This window comes from Lytechinus pictus, chromosome 10 (genome assembly GCF_037042905.1).
Source record: "Lytechinus pictus isolate F3 Inbred chromosome 10, Lp3.0, whole genome shotgun sequence".
In the NCBI taxonomy this organism is placed as follows: domain Eukaryota; kingdom Metazoa; phylum Echinodermata; class Echinoidea; order Temnopleuroida; family Toxopneustidae; genus Lytechinus; species Lytechinus pictus.
The window spans coordinates 34709372-34732456 of NC_087254.1; the positions used below are offsets into that span (position 1 = coordinate 34709372).

Here is a 23085-nt window from a genome sequence, read left to right on the forward strand (position 1 = left end):
ATGGCAACTACCATGGTAACCTTAATTGTGATTGGCTGCTGAGCCATGTTGCCATGGTTGTTGCCATGGTAGTTGCCATAATGGCAAAGTTACAAAAGTTGTAACTTTTTATGAAACGGTCCCCTGGTCCTGTTTATAATATACATTGCCAACCGAGCATATAATAATTCAGTAAAAATTTCAGGATATAATCTTTGTCCGTAGCTTCCTGATAGCCAATTACTAAATTTGTAAAGTAAGTGCTCAAACATGACTTGTCTAAGAGCTATTTTGAATAAAACTATAAAAAAATATATTATCGGAAGATAATATTTTGAGAAGACAAATATGAATTTATAACGGCTGAAAAAATACAATGAAATGGGACGTTAGACGACACTTGAGTTTAATTCACACGCATGTATTAAAGCCTACTATGCCTATTGTACGAAAGTTTGTTAAATTTCTTCTTTTTTTTCTCAAATTTCCTACAGCTAGAATGTCAAGCGACGTCTCTGATTTCTCATATCATAACAACAAAATAGGGAGGGTTGGGATTACCCACTTGATAGCCCATCGTCGTCATCATCATCCCCGTCATCACTGCCGTCATCATCATCATCATTATTGTCGTCGTCATCGTCGTCATCATCATCAACATAATCATCATCATCAACATCATCATCACAGCAAGAAAAAAAAAGTAATTGATCCATCCCTGCTCTCCCCTTACTCCCCCTCTCTCCCCTTCTCTTCATTTCCCCTTCTCCTCTCCCCTCATCGATCTTTTGTTTTCTCTCCCTCTCTCTCCACCCCTCTTTCCAGGCTACTTTCCTTATATGACATTCATAATTATCATCTAGCCCGATTTCTGCCTAAGGTTAATTACATGGATCGGGCGAGAAACTAGCGACGGATGATCTTTGAAATGGGAAACCTACTTCTTGAAAATCTATCCTACAAGAAAATGAAAAGAAAAGGGGTGAAGTTACGAGGATCATGGCCAGGATATCCGTGTAACCATTAGCCCTTGTAGCCTCATCTTGAATGAAAGTTTTGATTCATGGGAATTATTGTCAAATTTGAGAGTCGGACGATATGCCAACTAGATCACTAATCCGATGTGTTTCGCTCGTACATAGTTTAATGTGATCATGCAGTAATAACTGGGGTGGCGGCTTTGGTTAATGGACCCCAAATGTTCACGACCAAGAAAAAGAGAGAAAAGGGAAGGAAAAGGGGGAAACGTGATATAGTTTTGTGAATATTACTTTTTCTTCAAAAAGTCAATTTTTTTGAAATTTGACCCACATACATCCAAATGTTTGCCAACTTCATGAATGTGTGGTAACGTAATATCTGCAAAGCGAGAATTAGGTCCATCCATAAAACAAAATTTTAGTTCGAGTTTGTAATTCGGAGAGATGACTTGAGTTTATAGTGTTTTACTCAAATTCCAAGCAAAGTCGAAATATTCCTTACACGTTATTATTGTCTTTTTTATTTATTATTTCCATGGGAAAATAGAAATGGTAAGTGAATAAGTACAATGGATAAAATGTTAAAAACATAAAGTCTATCATTTCGGAGGTGATTAGATTTTAGTTCCTAATCGCCGAAGAAGCTTGGTTTTGTATCAACAGCTGAAACTAAATGTAATATGTTAACCCCCTCCCCCCACATCCGAAACTATGGAAGCTTTTAAGTTTCACTTGTCATTATCATGATTATGGCGAAAATGTTTAATCTTACCAAGTCGACTTATCTTGCAGTCTTACTAATCGTGTGATTTGGCATCATTATAAAATGTTAGGAGCAACTTATGTTAATTGTTAAGTCAACTTGGTCAGATAAATACGTTGCCATGTCTACATAATTATACTGTTGCCCAGTCAAATAAATTTCATTTATCATATAGGCCCTATCTTATTGGAGGAGGGGCATAGACGGATCCAGAGTACGAAGAGGCCCCTCCTACAACCCCCCCCCCCCCTATTAGCGCTGGAAAAAGGAAAAGAGATGGGGTAGCAATTAAGAGAAAAAGAAAAGGATAAAAAAATTCCATGAACCCATCCCCCCTTAAAGGGATAAAAGAAAAAAATACGAGGAAAAGGATAAAATGTTATTTTCTGAATATTTTTGGTTAAAAATCAATCAGAAAATAAGATTTGCATTTTTTTTATTTGGCTCGCCCGCTTAAACTCCTTTGCACTTTTAAGTGATTTCGTCACGTACACGCGACATGTTGTGCCCATCTTTTTTAATTAATTAATTTTTTATTTTATTTATTCATATTTTGGGGGGGTTCATTACTCCGCTGCTGGGTCTGCTCCCAATTCAGTCGTTTTAAGTAAAGAAGAGAACAGTTATCACTGGTAAACAATCCCATTTGATACTAAACTCGATGATGCACACGAAAGGAAAGGTGCGAAGTATGACTATGTTGTGAGGAACGGGTTAATGTGTCTTTCCATGGGATAGAAGTCCAATAGGATATGAATGGGGCTATAAATCAAATTTTCAAGCCAACAAAATATTCTCGCTATTTGAGTTTTTATTTTTTTTTCCATTTTTTTGTGAGATACGCATCCTAAATGTTCAAAATTTAAAAAGAAAAATGTGCTGAATATCTAAAAAAAAATTAGCTCGCACTCCGCTTATGCATCAAAATTGTTGAGCTATACACCCATTCAGTTCATGGCCAAGTGCTTAGGCCTAGAACGTCCAGTTATCATCTCATAATGATTAATATCAACAATTTTTAGTTGTGCTTCGCGTTGATTTCGGTGAGATTATGATATCATTTTCGTGATTTAAGTAGATTTTATTCACTCTATCGACCTCCTCTCGGGGTATGAGACTCAGAGTACAACATATAAACAACATATAACAAAATATAGATATTTGCAAACAGTTATAACTTCATATCAATATAATGTACTAGTAATACATTATACAATCTATTTACACAAGAAAACGAACAAGTCGTTTCACTAACCTACCACTTCGGGTACGAACTGATCTACTACATGAATTAACATTACAATCATCTTTCTTTGATTTTTGACTTAATTCCAACGTAATGAGGTGAGCAACTTTAGCTATTTTTTTAGGACGCCCACTTTTTTAGTATTAAAAAGCTTTTCCATGACCAGAACACTTCGATGCACGGCGTATACTCTGTGTTAACAATCAACTTCTCTATTTGTGAAAAAAAGGACAAACAAACAATTAATAGTGATACCCGGTAGTGATATTCGTCTCCTAAGTCAGAAGAATGGCAAAGTATACACTGCATTTCAGAATTAGCATGGGATGTGAGCATTGGAACGACCTTTGGTAACAGGTAGTGTACGTGATCTACATCTGAATTTAGAAAGTGTAATAACGTCTTCCTTATTTAAGCACTGTAAATATTTTTTTTCATATTCATGGTTACTTTTAAATATTCTGTAATTTTTCGAATACGATTCTGGGCAAAAATATATTGTACCCTGGATTTGATAATATTCATGACAATTCTTGTAACACTCGAGCCATTGAATTGATCAAGCCAGAAATCTGATAGGCCTGTAGCGACCGCACAGAAACACTGTTAGTGAAGGTGTTGTTAGTGCTAACAAGTCACTAACAAATCAGCCACTAACACCATGAGCAGAATGAACGCACAGAAAGCGCTGTTAAGCACAGGTGTTGATAGTGGGTTTGAGCCTTATAGTTAGGCAAAATCTATGACGTACTATAGTGATCTATGTGTGGATTGATACAATATAAGGGCCTTTATCCCATAGGCTCAATGTATTATTCCCATTAACCCAGGGTTCGGATTTGCACCATTAATTCTAACTTTGTGATGACATTGTACCGCGGTGTTAATTACTGAATTCTGATTATTTTAACCATAGTAGGTCCATGTTTTAACATAATACATAGACCTTAACATCGATGAAAAAATTATATATTAACGGCAAAAGTCAATAACTGTTTGATAGGGGAAGGGGGCTGTATATGTTTGCTCGTAGAGTGGAAGAATGACTTCCGTCTATGGAGGTGTATATAGGGAAGCAGGATGTGAAGTATAGTCATACAAACAATTGAACATTAATCAAATAAAAAAGGCATTTAAAAATATGTGATATAGTTTTGCATAACTTACGTAAAAATTATATTACATATTATATTTACTATATAGGCGAGCTGATGATGCCATTTGTCATTTCCCCACTTCATAATTTTTATCATGGACCAATGAAAAAGATGGACGATTAACGCGAGTATTTCTTTGATCCAATGATAGTCACCGTCATCTGGTTATGTGCATCTTAATGAGAACATACAGGTGTTGTTACATTAGCAATTACCATGACTACCAAGGGTATCTGATCACTCAAATACGGAACAGTTTCCCGGTCCTGATTTTTGTTGGCAGATACCCTGTTTCAGCATTTGCCTTTCAGTCAACATGCTTCATAATAATGGAGCAGCAAACTTGAGGAGCAGACGATTTTTATGATATAAAATATGATATTATTCGATCCGCTAACTACCGCTCAGACATAAGGACCTCAATAACACTGAGAGATACACGATCTATAAATGTTGTGTGCCACGTATATCTGGAATATTATGGAGAAACTTGGGAAAATTGAATTTTAAATGGTAAACAATCAATCACAATGTTGCCTCTATATTAAAATATGCGGACATTTCCCCAAATAAAACACATGGAACTAAGATTACCAAAGGTTAACAAAAACTGCACATCAATTTTCCATTATTTCATTGATTTGTTATCAACTGCGCATATAATTTGTGAAATATAAATGTCCAATCACTAACTGCTTCAGTCCCTTCTCACGGTGACCATCATAGGACCAAAGAAGACTAGTATGAAGAGAATGTTATTCAGATGACAATTACAGTCACCTGTTAGTGAATTCATTATCTAAGCGATGGATGTCCATCTCTTCATAGGTCCATGTTTGTATATGAAATCGTGTTCATTTAAACTGAATTTGTCCTTACAGTTGAAAGTAAATATGACCACTGCTTCAGTAATCATCATGACCATTTACAAGTTTTACATAGGCCTACGTGTAGTGTTGAAACATAAATTTACCAGTTCACGGTCAAATCAGGAAAAGGGGATATGACTTATATTGGTTTTGCAATCACAATCATAATCACAACATGTACATAATGGGGGGAAACAAGGTAATAACAACAGTAATATTAATCATGAAATAAGAAAATCGGACTTGGCTTCGTAATTCTATTCTAGGATATTCATGGTGGCATGATAGGCATCAATGTTTTCAAAAATACTGTACAGTATTCACTTCATTCAATTCATATTTTATTTATTATTCTTCATTATTTTCCATTTAAGAATTATGTTATTGATTGTAATTACAGCCTTCTCATCTAATTTCATTCTGTTTTCTCCCACACGTATTGGGGATTGGAGCATTGGCGGATCCAAAGCAGTAATCAAAATTTTTAATATAAACATGCCAGCCATTTTTACCCAAGTGTGCCCCCCCCCCCCCCCTTTGAAGCAATAAAAGACCCTTTTTTGCATGTCAGTTTTTGTTGGGACAACAATATCTTCAATTTTAGACGTAAACTTTTTTTTTGCTTGTCATACTCTTTCTCGGGAAAATGTGCCCTCCTCCCCCTTTCCGGGCCCCTTTTGGAAGAAACTGGATCCGCCCCTGGACTGGAGTACCCTTTTAATTCTATCTAGGTCTATTTTAAAGCACTTGATATACAAGTTTTATGCAAGACACGCAATAGATATTCACTAACATTGTCACTATCGGTGCCCTTGGCACTGTTAGTGAATAGTTCAAACATTAGCGCTAATGTTAGCTTCTGTGCGACCTTGTAATGTTAGTCTAACAGCGCTAGCTAGTGATTGGGCTAACATTATGCTTCTGTGCGGGCAAAACCTCGCTAACAGTGCCGGTTAGTGCTCTGTTAGCACTAACAACGTTTCTGTGCGGTCGATACTATCGATTCAATGTATTTTCAATGAATTTTAGCCAAGGAGCAGTGGCGTAACAGGCGGGGGGCAAGCTGCCGCCCCCTGGCGGATTTCATCGGGAAAAGGAGAAAAGAGAGGGAAAAGGAAAAGGAAAGGGGAAGGAAAGGGGAAAAGGAAAGGGAAAGGAAAAAGTGACAAGTGACAAGAAAACGAAGAAAAAAGAATTAATGGAAAAAAAAGGAAAGCGGGAAAATAAACGAAAGAAGAACATTTGAGAAAGAACAAATCATTACAAAATGGGCCTGTGTAATGCACCAGTATGATTAGTAAGAAAGGGAAATAAATTAAAAGATGACAAAACGGCAAACAATAGCTGGAAATGAAGGTAGAATGGAATTAGCCAAAAGCTAAATTGGAAAACGAAGAATAGGGACAAAAAAAAGAACTTAATAACACGACCGGGCTACCGAGGATTGAAAATAAAGAGCGGGAAGAAAGATGGACTGATACAACATTGTGCTATAGGCTTGCTAAATTTTATGAAAATAAGCTACCGGGCTCTGCTCCAGACCCCACGCAGTACGTAGGGACTCTTCATGTATAACCTTCAAATGGCTCTATATATAACACCCCTGGAAGGATCCTTCCTACATTAAGCTTTACGTTCCATCACTGGCGTACAGGCGGGGGGGGGGGGTTCTTGTTTCCACACCCAAGAGGAAATACAAGAAATTATAGGAGACAACGTAACGGAACGAATGGAAAAAATGAAATGTGTTATTTGCTGAATATAATGGAAAAATCTGTCACATGATTAGTATTTTAATTTCGATAAACATTTTTTTCCAGCTCGCTATGCTCGCGTTTTTCCCGCGTTGCTATATTGTGCCCCCTCAAAATATTTGATTCATTACGCAACTGCAGTGGGATGAGTAAATGTGTTATGTAAAAGCTATATTCTGTATATACCCGCGATTTGATTAAAAATAGCGGCAATCTGCGAGGTTTAAAATGGCTTTGATAACAAGAAGTTCCGGGGGCTCCACCCTGGTCCCCAACCGCATAGTACTGACGTATATGATTATGGCAGGGTTGGGTCATGGTCCCCAAAAGTTCTACAACCAAGAACAAAAAAAAAGAGGAAAGAAAAGCAAAGGAAACGTGTAGGATATGATTTTATTTATTGAATATAATGTCAAAAAATATCTCAAAGTTAGATTCTCATGAAAAGGTGATTTTTTTTTCTCGCTCGCTTCGCTCGCTCGGGACGTATATTAAGAAGCTTTTTAGCACATGCGCCATACTGCGCCCCTCGTTTCTATTTTTTACTTTCACGCTATACTGCCGCAAAGAATCATGTTCACAGTGGCGTACAGACCAAAAAGGGAATGAAAGAGAGAAGGGTGAAATATATTATGTCAAAATCTATCACAAAATTTGATTTTTGAATTAAATATGTCACAATTTTTGCTCGCTCGCTTCAATCGCTAGCAACTTAAAAAAAAGGATAAATTATGCCCGATACGCAATATCTGGCCCTCTCAAAATTGTCGCCTCAAAACACCATGATATGACCGGGAAATGTTTGACTCTTGCCCCCCCCCCCCCCCTGGCCACCAACCCCTGTTACGCCCCTGCCAAGGAGCTACAGTTATAATCTGTTAGCTCATCTAACCTAAACATAAATTTCAGTATCACACTTGAATATTTGTTCTCATGTCATTTTAAAATTCTCAACCAGAAGCCAATTACTCTACATTTATAATGATTCAGAATCAACCCCGTCCTGTCTCCCCATACACCATAGTGTGCACTTGTTTACAAATAATATTGTCCTAAGAAACTTTCTGTGTAACACTTCAATCTGGCTTATGTCTTCATAACCCCATATTTCGCTCCCATACAACAGGATTGGTAAAATCAGATGGTCAAATAAATGACACTGAATATCAACTGACAATTGCATTTTTTTTTTTGGGGGGGGGGGGCTTTAGCTAACAATGATAATGTTCTTCTCGCCTGTGTGACTCGTTTTTTTTTAAGGTACAATTATTTATTTTATCCCCAAGTAAAAAAAAATCATAAACGACTTCAATCGGCTCATTATTAAAAGTGAAATAGGCCCTTCCTAACTTTACCCCCAGAAAAAATGACTATTTTGGTTTTAGAAGTATTTACAGTCAAAGTTGAAGTGACATTTTCTGCAATAATCGTGAACTGAGTTCAATGCTGACTGCAACTCATCAGGGGTTTCTGCCAAAATGACTGTTTCATCAGCATATAAAATACAAAATAATTTAGAAAATATTCCAAATCCTCATCTTGTAGGACATTACAGAGATCCTCAGATAGCAAAGTTCAAGCCTGGATAAAATCTAGAGATATATGTTCCTGAAAATCAATAAAGATGAAAGATTTTCACCTTGTCTTACGCCGATATTACAACTATAAAAGTCTGACATGTTTACAGACACATGATTTTGCATATACAACATTTAATACTTTTCAGTCCATTTACCTCTGATTTCGTCATTCTAACCACAAAGATTGCCCATCAACTAAATCAAATGCTTTTTGTAGTCTTAAGGCACAGTACACACGCCTCTTTTTTGTAAATAATAGTCAACAATAGCCTTCGAAGCAAAAACTTGATCAACAAATTGTAGAATACAGGAGGAGTCACTGCAAATAGGCCTTAACGTGTCCCTTTTCAGGTCAGTATATATACCGGTACAAAATTTAGGGCGCGCCGGAGCCGAAAAAAAATTGTGTCCGCCTTTGTCTCCCCGGAAAAAAAAGTCCTTTACCCCCGACTCGCACCCCCCCCCCAAACGGTTTAAAAATACTGTTGCCGCCACTGATTCCATCCCAGACGTCTGGGGAAGGGAGGGGAATGTACATATTTTTAGTTAATTCAACTGGTGGGTTCAAAGACCACTTTGCAAAGATGAGTCAGAGATGGTACGTAATAAAGTTGATATAGACCCACTGACGCGACCCACAATATATAAGCACATTCAAAGTTAAGAAAGAAAAGAAACACAATTACAGGCTATAAAAACATGTAGGGCGCATCATTGCATATGGAAAGTCCCCTTTTAAAAGAAAAAAATATTGCTCATGCAGTGTAGGCCTATATACATGTAGTTATAAAATCTGTGCCTATGATATATCTTGATTTACCTTTAAGTTAATTTATTGTTTACACGCAGTGCCTTGACAATATAATAAAAACAAATGAGAAACGAAAAGGCCAGTAGTTTTATATTATAGCCCCCCCCCCCCTTTCTTGCGCTGCTGCAGATTCGATTACGTCAGAATCAGATAATGATCGAGAATAATCCAAATGTGATTCAGCGCAGAGCGCTATACCACTTAACTTAGCCCCTAGAAGATTGAAATAATGCATAAAGTATTTTAGACCTATATTCTATGGACAGAGATACATATCGAGAGCAATGATTGATTGATAGCCGATATAACTGTCATCAATTGTCGATGTTGACAGAATTACACTACAGAGAAGAAAATCTAAGCGCACTAGCACTGTAGGTACGCGTGCTGGTGATCGAAAACTGACATTTGTGAAAGAAGATGAACATAAAGATGAATGCTACGGAACTAAAGGAACAGGGGAATCGCTTTTATGGATCACGCAAATATGAAGAGGCCATTGGATGCTATAACAAGGCCATAGTGAGTATGATATTTAGCCTTTGAATGCATAAATAATCACAAATATTGCTTACAATGTACGAGCTTTGCTTACTCTAGTCCCACTCATAAACATTTGTGTAAGTAATTTAGCAAGGTCATGAAGATATTTGGGTGAAAACCATACGGCATACCAGACAGCTGGCAGCCGTCCGTTTCGAGGACTCTATTTACATTAAAAAAAATTCTCCTCGTACACAGACGGCTCGCGATCGTGCAGCTGCCATTAGCATGATTAGGGGGTTAACAATGCAAAATCCCCCCGACGCCGACGGGGCTCATCGATTTTTGTCTTTAATAACAATAGTCAATATGAAAAGAACTGGACCAAAATAAACGTCATTCCGTTTTCGCCTGAAATGCACCAAAACGGGGAAAAATAATTTAAAAGGGGGGAAAAAAGGGACTTACTTCGGCTGTCGCGCAACTCTCACTTCCCTGGTTTATCCAAACTAAGTTAAGTCCAAGTAAAAAAAGAAAGTAGTTGATCGTCCTCGCGCGCATCTTTTTTGGCCACCGCATGAAATATATTACTTTTTACTATTTTCAAAAATTTGCTAAAAAATATAAAAAAGTGATGTTTCTCGTCTGCGCCTGCTTCCCTTTTTGATTGCTGCATCAATTTTCTTGATATTAACAATTTTTATGGCTGCTGAAAAGCGAAAAAAATAAACAAGATTTGCGAGCAATTTGCTCTCATGTGCTCTGGGATCTCTCGCAACTTCCTAAAAACAAAAACAAGTCCGATATCGCGGCTCGGTCTGGCGATCACTGCTGTAAATACACAATGCCTTTTAAAAGGCCACCGCACACCTTATGATTGGTCTGCAACCCAATGTTTAAAGGAGAATGAAACTCTTGGAGCGAGTTAGCTTTTGTGAAAGCAGAAAAATCAAAGAATAAGATCAACAAAAGTTTGAGTAAAATAGGACTAGCAATAGAAGAGTTATGAGCATTTGAATGTCGAGATCACTAATGCTATGGAGATCCTCCCATTGGCAATGCGACCAAGATCTATGATGTCACAGATGAACAACTCTCCCCTTTTGGACACTGAAAATATACCCCAAAACATCTCTTTTTGCTCATTCTAATCATATGACAAACGATTCATCAATGATATAATGTTGTGAAACCTCTGTACTTGTCCTCTCATAAAGAGAACACCTCACCTTGTGATAGACTCTATAAAAGTGAGAATATAAGTGAAATAAGTACTAAAGTAATGAGGGAGTTGTACGTGTGTGACATTACAGATCTTGGTCGCATTGCCAATAGGAGGATCTACATGGCATTAGTGATCTCGACATTCAAATGCTCATAACTTTCTTATTATTCATTCGATCTTCCTCAAACTTTCAACAATATATTTCTTTGATTTTTCTCTTTGATACGGATTCAGCTGGTTTCAAGGGTTTCATTCTCCTTTAAATGAAAATTGCATTTGATGAGAATATTGAGACATGGAACATCTAATACTGTGGAAAGTTCTAAATCATTGAAGGAATGCGTAAATTGTTCAAAATCTGTGACTATACTACACTCCTTATTAGAATAATTTATGAAAATTCAATAGTAACATTGTCATAACAATCACACGATTGGCTGATATTTGAAATCAGTTTGGTCTTGACTGAAATATAATGCCTTCCATTTTTCCAAAATTTTGATTTAGTATTCCCATAGTTACTTTGAAACTTAAATGAAAAGATTCTTTTCATTCATACATGTACTTTTAAAAAATAAGCAAATTGTGATTTCTTTCAAATTACATGTAGATCGTTGACCAGTTGTAAGGGGGGGTCTTTGTATTTGGCAACCAGTCAATTTGACTATATTCGCCATCATAGATATTTTTCAAGTTTATTTTCTTTGAAAAAAAAATTATTTAAAAAAGATTCAAATCAGGGCGCGACAAACCTGCTTGCCCGCTTGCCCAGGGCAAGTGAAATTGACGTGTGGGCAAGCATTTTTCAAAGTCAATTGCCCGATCGGGCAAGTGCTTGTTTTGAAAATGAAAAAGATAAATTGACAGTAAAGTTTAATAATTTTTGATAAATTGCAATTATCCATCAATTATCTCTCATACAATGTCATACCAGTAAAAAAACAGTGGAAACATGTCAAATCAGCGCCAATTTACCGACATTTTATCGCCAGCGGTCCCGTTCGATGGGTGCTGCCATCTTACTTTCTAAACTACACTGTGCGCATGCGCTACTAATCGACGAAGGAGCTAGCTGGGGAAACCCCTCTCTCGCCCTCTGAGCGCATGCTCTACATGTACTATGGACGTACACAAGCGATCGCGAGCCAGTCGACTCTCGAGCTAGATCGCGCTGAATGCATGCAAGCTTCGGACTGACTCGGCCAGGATCAGGGTGACCAGACGTCCCGTATTTTATTCATTTCTAAAACATTTTAGTTTTTTTTTAATTTTAAAAATATATATAAAAAAACACCAAATATCATTAGGATTTTTGTTATAAAATATGATTGGATTGTTTTTATTTGCTTGAAGTTTGAACTTTTTCCTCTTTCTTTCTTTTCTATCCTTCCTTCTTGCCCTTTTTTGTTACATATCTATTTTTATTTCCTGTTCCTTTCTCTCTCTGTTCATTTTATTTCTTTCCTTCTTTCTCCTACTTGCCTTCTTAATACATTTCCTTTTTTATTTCCTTCATTTGATCCTTCTCCCTTCCACTCGTTTTTATTTTCGTTCTTTCTCTCCTTCCATTATTTTCTTCTTTTTTTTCATTATGGCCTCCCTTCATTCTTTCCTCCCTCTCTTTCCTCCTTTCTTTCTTTCATTATTTATTTCATTTTGCCCTTCTTATTCTTTTCCCTTATACTTTCTTTCCCTTTCTTCCTTCATTCCTTCCCTCCTTCCTTCCTTCCTTCCTGTTTTCTTCTTTCTTTGTTTCTTTCTTCCAAGAATGAAGGAAACATTTTCTTTCCTTCATTCTTTCTTTCCTCCTCTTTTTTTCTTACTTTCTTTTTGTCTTTCTCTTCTTTATTTTGACTTTCACACATTTATTAATCTTCCCTTCTTTTCTTTTATTTTTTTCTTACTTTCTTTTTGTTTTTCTCTTCTTTATTTTGACTTTCACACATTTATTAATCTTCCCTTCTTTTCTTTTCTTTTTTTCTTTCTATATTCAATTCAAAGAATGAATCTCTCATCCTTCTTTTATTAGAGCTTTCTTATATTTTTTATTATTTCCTTCATTTTCCCCTTCATTTTTTCTTTCTTCTCAATTCATCTCTTTTCTTTCTCTCCTTCACCCTCCCTTCCAATTCTGTATATTTTTTTCACAAGTCTAACACTGTGTAGCCTTCTTTCTTGATCTTTTTTTTTGTCGATTGTCCTGTATTTCATTTTGTGAAATCCGGTCACCCTGGCCAGGACTCGGCTTCAACTTCAAACCAAATAAACAATGAGTCGTCAGACTAAAATAGGCCACTTTTGTCGTCGTGATTGGCAACCAGAACAACTTGAACAAGAGTCAAGAAAAAGAAATGCCAAAGGCAGCACCAGTAAATCAACTTCAGCCAGGACAGAAAAGAATAATTAAGAGCAAAATAATTTTCGAAAAAAAATCGGGCAAGCAGTTTTTTCTATCGGGCAAGCAAATTTTTTTATCACTTGCCCGACAGGGCAAGTGATGATTTTTTTTTTGTAGAGGCCTACAAATATTGATTTCTTTCTTCTTTAAAGAAAAATATTTTCTCTTCATTTTAAATTCCTTTTCCTTGTGTGTTGTCTCCCCTAGTCTATTTTCAGACCCAAAAGGATGGTGATCATAAGGCTTGGCATGATGACGTGCATGACACATTCTTCAGATGTATTGGTTACTGCATTGTCATGGTAACAACTTATTTTGGCAATAGGGGAAAATGCTATACTTATACATGTAAGGTTCTTGATGTGGTAAGGGTATTAATCACCTTCAGTGATATTTATAGTTTCTACATGTCTTGTATTATTTCTAGATGAAAAACCCATCGGATCCCAAGTTCTTTACCAATCGAGCACTGTGTCAGATAAAGCTGAGACATTGGGATCATGGTGCGGATGACTGTCGACACGCTTTAGAACTTGATCCCTCCAACATCAAGGCACATTTCTTCCTGGGACACACTCTAGTTGAAGAGGAGAGATACGATGAGGCCATCACAAGCTTTCGCAGAGGTATGTTTATGTATTCTTGCTAAGATATATAATGAATGCAAAGTGTTTCCCCCATAATCTCAAAACTGTATTAAGTGGATGAAGTGAACTTTATATGAAAACAAAAATCTTATCTCAAACCAACTCATAGGATGAAAAGCAGTGATGCTGTAGGTTTCCTGAGGGTGTGTACTATGATGAATATAGAATTATCCATGACCATGTCTCTTAGTTGCAAACTTGATCCTGTGTTTTACAAGTTGGATATTCAAACTATCATAAGTATTTGCTTGCCATGTCCTCTGCAAGACTTGAGCTGGCTGATTTGCCAAGTCCAGCTATCAATTGATGTTTATATTCCTCATATAGCACATGACCTTGCCAGAGAACAGAAAGTGAATTTTGGGGATGACATAGCTGCTGCACTAAGATCAGCAAAGAAAAAGAGATGGAATATCCTAGAAGAAAAGAGAATTGCACAAGAGATTGAACTGCAGACACATCTTATGAACCTCATGGAAGAAGATAAACAAAGGTAACTTTAGTTTTATAGAGTACCAAAGTGATGACATCACAAAAAACTTTTACAATTTCAGAGTTTTTGATACCATATTTGGTAGAGCACGATGAAAAACCCCCACTGCCAAAATTTGGTTGGAATCGGTCCATGGGGGCCTGAGATATGACCTCATGAATACATAATTAGCCCCATTGAAGTCAATGTATTATTGGCCTGGTTTCTTTCATGAGGTCATATCTTGGGGGCCCCATGGACCGATTCCCACCAAATTTGGGTTGTGGGGGTTTTTCATCATGCTCTACCAAAATATGGTATCGAAAACGTTAATATGCTTAAAGTGAAAATTGATGAAGTCGCACTTCGGTACTCTTTTACAGTATTATTAATCACCTGTCTTCTTCTGGCGTCTGCCTTACTATTGCTTTTAAGATCTTTCTTCTCTTGTTTCAATATCTTCCGTCTTCCACTCTTTCTCTTGTTCTGGGCTTATTTTGTTTTTTTTCCATGATTCTTTATTTTTACCTGTCCACAAGTCAGTTTCCGTTGAAAAGGTCCTCGGCTTTTCTGAATACCCCTCTATTTTATTTTTCTATTTTTATTTTTGGTGGGGATGGGATGGTTTTTTTCATTCACCTAAAATTGTCTTTTTTTTTTTCCAAAACTTCTACCAGTTTTATCTGAAACTATAAACTCACCCTCTGTAATATGGATACATACATGAACATGTATAAGTCTTTATTATAATGTCCCTTTAGCAGCACTTTTTATATTGATTTAATGTGGTATAAACCCAGTAGTAGTAGTAGTAGTGGTGGTGGTGGTTGTGGTGGTGGTGGTGGTGGTGGTGGTGGTAGTGGTAGTGGTAGTGGTAGTGGTAGTAGTGGTAATGGTAGTAGTAGATGTAGTCGTAGAATTAGTAGTATTAGTAGTAGTAGTGGTAGTATAGTCCAGTCAATCTAGCCAGATTAGGGGGGGGGTAACCCGCCACTAATTGCAACACTGGATATTCCACTACACATGCATATTATGCAAATTAGCCATTAAAAAATAAAAAATAAGGAAAATAATCCCAAGATTACAAATTAAATGTCCACAGCAAGTAATTTGAACAAAACTTTATGATGAATAAATAAGTTAGACTATGTTTTTATTTTGAAAAAGCTAGCAAATCTGCCTCATTAGCATATTATGCAAATAAGTGGAAAATGTCAAATTTTTATTTTTCTCACATTGATTGCAGTGAAAACATTTCAGTTGTTCAAATTAATATGCATGCAAATTTATACTAATATAATTTATATATTAAAGGAAAAATACTGGAAATATGTTCTCTGCTTCCTAAAGCCATGTTGTTAGTCTGACAAGATGATGGGATTGGCAAGAACAAAGCACAGTATTTGAATTGGTGTGTAGTTTGTAAGAATTGACAACCCTTTCTTGTATGGACGGGAACAACAAAGACTTTCTTGAAATTTCACCGTTTAAAGAGGGAGGCCAAAAAAGGCAAACTTATGGCAGGTAAGATCTGATGAGTAGTCTCATTAAGAAGTGTAGCAGAGATTCCATCTGGCATAGTAGCTTCATGCAGGTTGGTTTCTTTAACAACTTCTTCAGTAGTTTGGCTACACCTGCTTGACTAAGGATTATGTTATCTGGCCATGTCTGGGTCAGGACTGGGTCCCAGGACTTGTAGAGCAGCTAGCGTCATCATCATCATGATCAGTGGTAAATACTAAGACAAAAAATCTTTTGCCTTTAATAATGCTATTCCAATGTAGTCATAGCACATGATATCAAGGGCTCCCAACATGCTAATTGTTACAGCCTGGATCATTGTCAATCCAGTCAACAAATAACGTATTATAGGCTTGTCTGCAAACCCTTTTATGGTCCTCTTCAATGCATTGTAGCAATTCTGAGCTTTACCTTACTGATGCTTTTGGAGCTCTAACATGCGCAAGCTTTCCTAGCCTTCCTATAAAACTCTTTGTCTTCTCCCGACACAACTTATGTCCAGTGTCTCATTGAGGCAACTTGTGTCGGAAGAAGACATGGGTAACGCTTTGGTTCTTGTCAAAGTCCTCTTGATTGGCATTCAATCTCCTATGCTCGACTTGTCGGTTTCAGTACAGAGAGTTGTATGATTGTCCAAAGTACATCTGCATGACACTCTTGAAGTCAGCATTCCTCCAGAAGATCATCCTTAGTCGTACCATAATTACTGAAAGGTTTATTCCTCTGCATACCCTCACAGTATACCCATGAGTAACACATTGTGGCAAATAAATCCTGGAATGGGTACACACTGTTGATTCAATGTTGGATGGTATTTGATGGCGATGTAAAGGGTGTTCCATTATGTTGTGTCCACTTGTTGGAAAGGCAATAATGTGGCTTAGTCCTTCATCTGTTAAAGTCTACTTGTTTGTTCATTGTCCCACTGAGGAATTTCTATTTGCCATAAATATCAGGAAATTGGTATTATTTGCATACGATTTGCTTAGAAACTATAGCTACAATATGTGGAGATAGTTGCCATCCTTAGGAGATTTATCAAAGAGGAAAGAACAGAAAATTTATGCTTCATCCTAAGGCAGCAACTGGATTCAGCAAGAACGTGTAATCACGATTCCTGTATCTGAGAAAGATGTCTATATACACTTTAAGCCTTTATCATGACTTTATTAATGGCTTTCATGTCGCTCGTATGGGCAAATGCTCATTGGTACTCTTATTAACAATGCCCAGAGATCTCGTGATCCAAGCAAGTACTCATATTCACCACCAAGACAAGTGGTGTGCTACAAAGACCAAATATTTGAAGCTAACAGGCTTTTATTTGTACTGAGTGTGACATCTTGTGCTGATCAACTATACTAGCAAGAAACGCAAAGACTCTACCAAGTCAAGAGGAGAGCAAGACTTGGATGGAAATATGAAGCATTCAAGCAGTGGGACCCATGTAGAATTGACTCATCATTGCACAATATGAGTGGAGTAACTGCCCCGGGGGTAACTGCTCACAAAAAAAGTCAATATCAACCAAGCAAGAAGTGTAGGGATGGTCATCATGGTTACACATACTCTACATGGAATTTTAGAGGAAAGTATCACAAGTTTCCTTGAATATTTATAACATGCCGGATGCTTATTTGCATAATATGTAAATTACACTTCAGATATTAAGCTGATTAGTAATGTATTGGGCATTCTTAGTAATCACATCATATTGATCTAGACTGAAATGTTTTCATAACTGTTTGTGTGAGAAAAATCAAGATTTCTTGATTTTTTCCATATAAGGATGCTCATATATATATATATATATATTTATATGCAAATGAGGTAGATTTATTTACGATTTTTTTTTTTTTTTAATTGGAAGAATAAATAAATTTTTAAAACTTATCATGAGCTTCCGTTCAATTTATGTTGTTTTCTGCACTTGATTTCCAATATTTGGATTATTTTCCTTATTTGCAACTTATGGCTAATTTGCATAAAATGCAAATTTTGTGATTTTCCTATGCTTGTCTATTTAAAGGACTTTTAATATGGTGTTTAGGAAAACTTCATATAAGGCATTGCCATATTCCAACTTCAATAGATAATATACTTGCAATTTTTGAGGAATGTATCACCAGTTTTTTTTCTTGAATATTTATAGCATGTTAGATACTTATTTGCATAATATGCAAATTACACTACAGACACTTAGCTTAATATAAATGTACATGTATTTAATGTCCTTTGTAATAGCAGCATGTAAATTTCAACATAAATGACTTTTTCAAGCAGTCAATGTGAGAAAAATCACAATATCTTGCCATTTTTTTTCCATATAAGGATGCTTATTTGCATATTATGCAAATGAGGTAGATTTGTTTGCACTTTTGGTTAAAAACATTGAATACAGTTATTTATCATGAATTTTCGCTCAAATAAAAATGTTTTTGACACTTAATTTTTAATTTTTTGGACTTTTTTCCTTCTTTTTCTAACTTTTTATGGCTTATTTGCGTAATATGCAAATTTCATGAATTTCCACTGCTTGGATTTTTTTGGACTTTTAGTATGTAATTAAGGGGACCTTCCTGGAAAGCATTTCAGTGAAATATCCAGTGTTGCAATTAGTGGTGGGTCAAACCCTATATTGACTGGACTAGTAGTAGTTGTAGAAGAAGAAGAAGAAGAAGAAGAAGAAGAAGAAGAAGAAGAAGAAGAAGAAGAAGTAGTAGTAGTAGTAGTAGTAGTAGTAGTAGTAGTAGTAGTAGTAGTAGTAGTAGTAGTAGTAGTAGTAGTAGTAGTAGTAGTAGTAGTAGTAGTAGTAGTAGTAGTAGTAGTAGTAGTAGTAGTAGTAGTAGTAGTAGTAGTAGTAGTAGTAGTAGTAGTAGTAGTAGTAGTAGTAGTAGTAGTAGTAGTAGTAGTAGTAGTAGTAGTAGTAGTAGTAGTAGTAGTAGTAGTAGTAGTAGTAGTAGTAGTAGTAGTAGTAGTAGTAGTAGTAGTAGTAGTAGTAGTAGTAGTAGTAGTAGTAGTAGTAGTAGTAGTAGTAGTAGTAGTAGTAGTAGTAGTAGTAGTAGTAGTAGTAGTAGTAGTAGTAGTAGTAGTAGTAGTAGTAGTAGTAGTAGTAGTAGTAGTAGTAGTAGTAGTAGTAGTAGTAGTAGTAGTAGTAGTAGTAGTAGTAGTAGTAGTAGTAGTAGTAGTAGTAGTAGTAGTAGTAGTAGTAGTAGTAGTAGTAGTAGTAGTAGTAGTAGTAGTAGTAGTAGGAGAGCTAGTAATAATACTATGATGATCATCAGGAGTATAATTTTCATTGTCTTGCAAATGGTGTGATTACCACAGACGTTCCACTTTTGTTTTTTATATTATTGTTATTGCTGTTATCATCTTTACTTTCAGCATCAATCATTGTTATATTTTACATGACTATTTTTCTTTTTCTTTTTTTCGCAGAAAAATTGAAGCACTGAAAGAGAAGATAGGTGAACAAGATGGGGAGGAAGACAAAGATATCCATACTGATGCCACAAAGAAGATTGAAGAAGACTTTGTAAGTTGTCTGAATATTATTTTCAAATTATTTTTGTGTGCATAAATTGTAATGGCTTGATTAAAATGTAAAATTTGATATTATTTTTCTTCTCAACTTGATCAGACTAGTTGATTGAGGCCAAAAAAGATTGTCTATTTTGCTGGGTATATTTTTTCAGCTCACTTATGTTCATTTCTGTCATAACCAAATATTTATTAATTAAAGGGGTGAGAATTCATCCCTTTTTAATGATCTAATGGAAGTTGGACAATACGAACCTATTTTTGTCATAAATTTCAGGGTTTTTGTTTTTTGCATAACATTTGGTACACTTCAACGATGGTAGATTTTAAAAGATCTCTATCTTTCATTAAAGCCTTTCTCTCAAAGTATGCATGTAGCTTACTATGATTACTCAAGATATTCTTAAAGTGCCTTTAATACCAATTTTCCTTTTTCTGCATTTAATTTCAACATTGTATTCCCTTTGTATGGATCATTTTATTTATTCTAGAATACATTTTTGAAAAATCAGCAATGTCTCTTTTTAATCTTTCAGGAGAGACATCAGAAGGAACTAAATAGATTATTTGCTTCAGTTGATGAAAGGAGACAGGTAAGTCATGTTTTCACTGCTTAATTTATTGCTCATGTGTGATGGATTTTAAATGGTATTATTGCTGATTGGTCTACTTCTGCCTTGTCTTATTTTGGTTTGGTATCATCTCACATGGACTTCATTTACAATCAGTTTTGTCCAATTGCCATTTAGACCATTTACCTATTGGTCTTATTTCCAATTATATTCTGACCCCATTTTAATTTCCTCTAGGTCTATTAAACACAACTTAGTTTATATAAAGGTTGGATTAATTGTTTACCCTCCAAATCTTTTTATGACAACAGGCCCGTACCACAAAGGTTAGCGATTTTGGCAATGCGACAAAGATGTGTGATGTCACCTGTGAACAGCTTTCCCTTTGATGGGCTCTAAAATATCCCCAAAAATGTCTCTTTTTGCTCTTTCTTATTTTGATACAAACTCTTCATCCATGATTTATTCTTTGAAAATCTATATTACATGCCCTCCTATAGAAAGAATACAATTATCTACTGATGTGATGAAAGAGGCAGTTTAAGTGAAATACATACAAAAGTAATGGAAAAGTTGTTCACATGTGACATCACACATCTTTGTCACAGCTCATTAAATATGCGAGTTGGTTTCCGCATGATTACTTATGAAATCTTCAACGGAATAAAAAAAAAAATTGGTGTGTAGGTAGATGACACCAAAATACAGGCTAAGTTTGAATTCGGAGTCCGCAGGTCAAAGGTCACCGCTCATTAAATATGCGAGTTGGTTTCTGCATGATAATTTATGAAATATTCAACGAATTAAAAAAAGTTTTGGTGTGTAGGTAGATGACACCAAAAACAGGCTAAGTTCGAATTCGGAGTCCGCAGGTCAAAGGTCACAGCTCATTTAATATGCAAGTTGGTTTCCGCATGATAACATGAAATATTCAACAGATGAAAAAAATTTTGGTGTGTAGGTAGATGGCACCAGAATACAGGGTAAGTTTGAATTCAGAGTCGGCAGGTCAAAGGTCACAGCTCGTTAGATATGCGAGTTGGTTTCCGCATGATAACTTATGAAATATTCAACGAATTAAACAAATTCTTGGTGTGTAGATAAATGACACCAAAATACATGCTAACTTCGAATTCGGAGTCCGCAGGTCAGAGGTCACAGCTCGTTAGATACATGTATGCGAGTTGGTTTCTGCATGATAACTTATTAATTTTCAGTGGATTTAAAAAATTGGGGGTGAGTTGGTAGATGACACAAAAATATAGGCTAAGTTTGAATTTGGAGTCCGCAGGTCAAAGGCCATAGCTCATTATACATGCAAGTTTTTTCCGCATGCTAACTTTTGAGATATTCAACAGATTTAAAAAAAAGTGGGGTGTGTAGGTAGATGACACCAAAATACAGGGTAAGTTTGAATTTGGAGTCTGAAGGTCAAAGGTCATAGCTCATTATATATGCGAGTTGGTTTCCGTATGATAACTTTGGAAATATTCACCAGATATTAAAAATGTTTGGTGCCTGGGTAGAAGACAGCAAAACACAGTCAGGTCACATCAAATGACCTGACTGTCATATCTTCTGTCAGAGATTATTATGGAAAGGGTGAGTCTTTAGGTCAAAGGTCTAAATTTGTTCATTATATATATACATGTTGGTTTCTGCACGATATTCAGTTCAATCATAGTGAATGAATTTCTGATTGCGTTAAGCGGGGGCATCTGTGTCCTTTGGCACGTCAAATTTCTAGTCTTATTATTTTTTCAATTTTTTTCAAACTTTCGTTGATCTGTTTCTTAAATTTTTCTGTTTTCACACAAGCTATCTTGTTTCAAACGTTTCATTTTCCTTTAATTGTCATTATACTTCTTGTTATACACTTCTTATTTTAACTAGATATTAGATGTCTACGGAAGATGATACCATCATCTATACAAATACAAACTACAGAAAATTGCATAAAATGTACTGTGCAGTGTATATAAAAGAATGCAATCTGAAAAATCCCAATTTTGGACTCGCATGAACATGACCAATTAGTCTTTTATGGAAAGTAAGAGAAAAATGAGGATAAGCCTCTGAGCAGAGGTGTACGGTGGGTGGATTGAATGTTTGCATTAAAAGGCAAAATAAATAGACAGAGATACATGCAGTCTGCAGATGAAATGGAGAGAAAGATGAAGAGAGAGAGGGGGGATGTAGAGAGAGCATGAAGAGGAGATAAGATGGAGGGTAAAAAATAGAGGAAGAGAAGGCGCAGGAGGGAGAGAAGGTATTGTGGAATAGATACTTTATTTTTTTAAGAGAATGGCTCTGATTAAAATCAAAAGGAGCTAGAGAGAGGGGGTGGAGAGAAAGGGGAGGTAGAAAGATACAGGAGAGAGAGAGAGAGAAAGAGCAAGGGAGAAAGATACAGGGGAGAGAGAGAAAGAAAGAGCAGGGAGAACAATAAATAATAATAATAATACATGAGATTTTTATAGCGCACTTTCCATCTTGATTAGATGATCAAGGCGCTTCAGAGAAGAACAAAAACTATTTACATGTAATACATGTCTGAACAATAAGTCAATGCCTATCAAAAAACACTCTTATCATCAGGTATGTTTTCAGGTTGCCCGTGAAGATGGTCATTGAAGTCTGGGTTTTCAAACTCTGGAAGAAAATTCCACAGGTTAGGTCCTGCATGAGCAAAGGCATGAATAAAGGGGAGAGAGGGGAAGGGGAGGGGAGGGGAGGGGAGGGGAGGGGAGGGGAGGGGAGGGGAGGGGAGGGGAGGGGGGAGAAAGAGCATGCAACAAGAGGTGAACATCAGGGAGAGGGATCGGGGCCCATTGACACAAAGATTAGCTAATAATCGCTAATTTGAAAGAAGAATTCTGATTGGTTCCTACATGTAGTCTATTGACCAAAATGCGCATGCAACAAAGATCTTGATAGGTCATTTCATTTAGCGATTGATTGCTAACCTTTGTATTAGTGGGCCCAGGGGTCCGTTGCAGAAAGAGTTGCGTTTAAAGGTAAATTCTAGTTTTGGTAACGATATCAGAATGAGTTCGTACAGAATCCAATGAAATGACCACCAAAGTGT

The 23085-nt window shown here is 36.2% G+C and overlaps 1 protein-coding gene across 1 annotated transcript; it reads left to right on the plus strand.

The window, feature by feature from the left end:
- Nucleotides 1–9256: 9256 nt before the first annotated feature.
- Nucleotides 9257–22438, plus strand: LOC129270589 (E3 ubiquitin-protein ligase CHIP-like). The gene is made up of 5 exons (XM_054907948.2): nt 9257–9661; nt 13673–13871; nt 14220–14385; nt 19324–19420; nt 19962–22438. Exons 1-5 carry the CDS (start codon nt 9560–9562, stop codon nt 20040–20042), a joined length of 645 nt encoding a protein of 214 aa, XP_054763923.1. The 5' UTR covers nt 9257–9559; the 3' UTR covers nt 20043–22438.
- Nucleotides 22439–23085: the final 647 nt, after the last annotated feature.

Coding starts and splice junctions, on each gene's coding strand:
- LOC129270589 (XM_054907948.2), top strand. CDS start 9,560: ATGAACATAAAGATGAATGCTACGGAACTAAAGGAACAGGGGAATCGC. Junction 9,662..13,672: donor GATGCTATAACAAGGCCATA/GTGAGTATGATA, acceptor TATTATTTCTAG/ATGAAAAACCCATCGGATCC. Junction 19,421..19,961: donor AGAAGATTGAAGAAGACTTT/GTAAGTTGTCTG, acceptor TTAATCTTTCAG/GAGAGACATCAGAAGGAACT.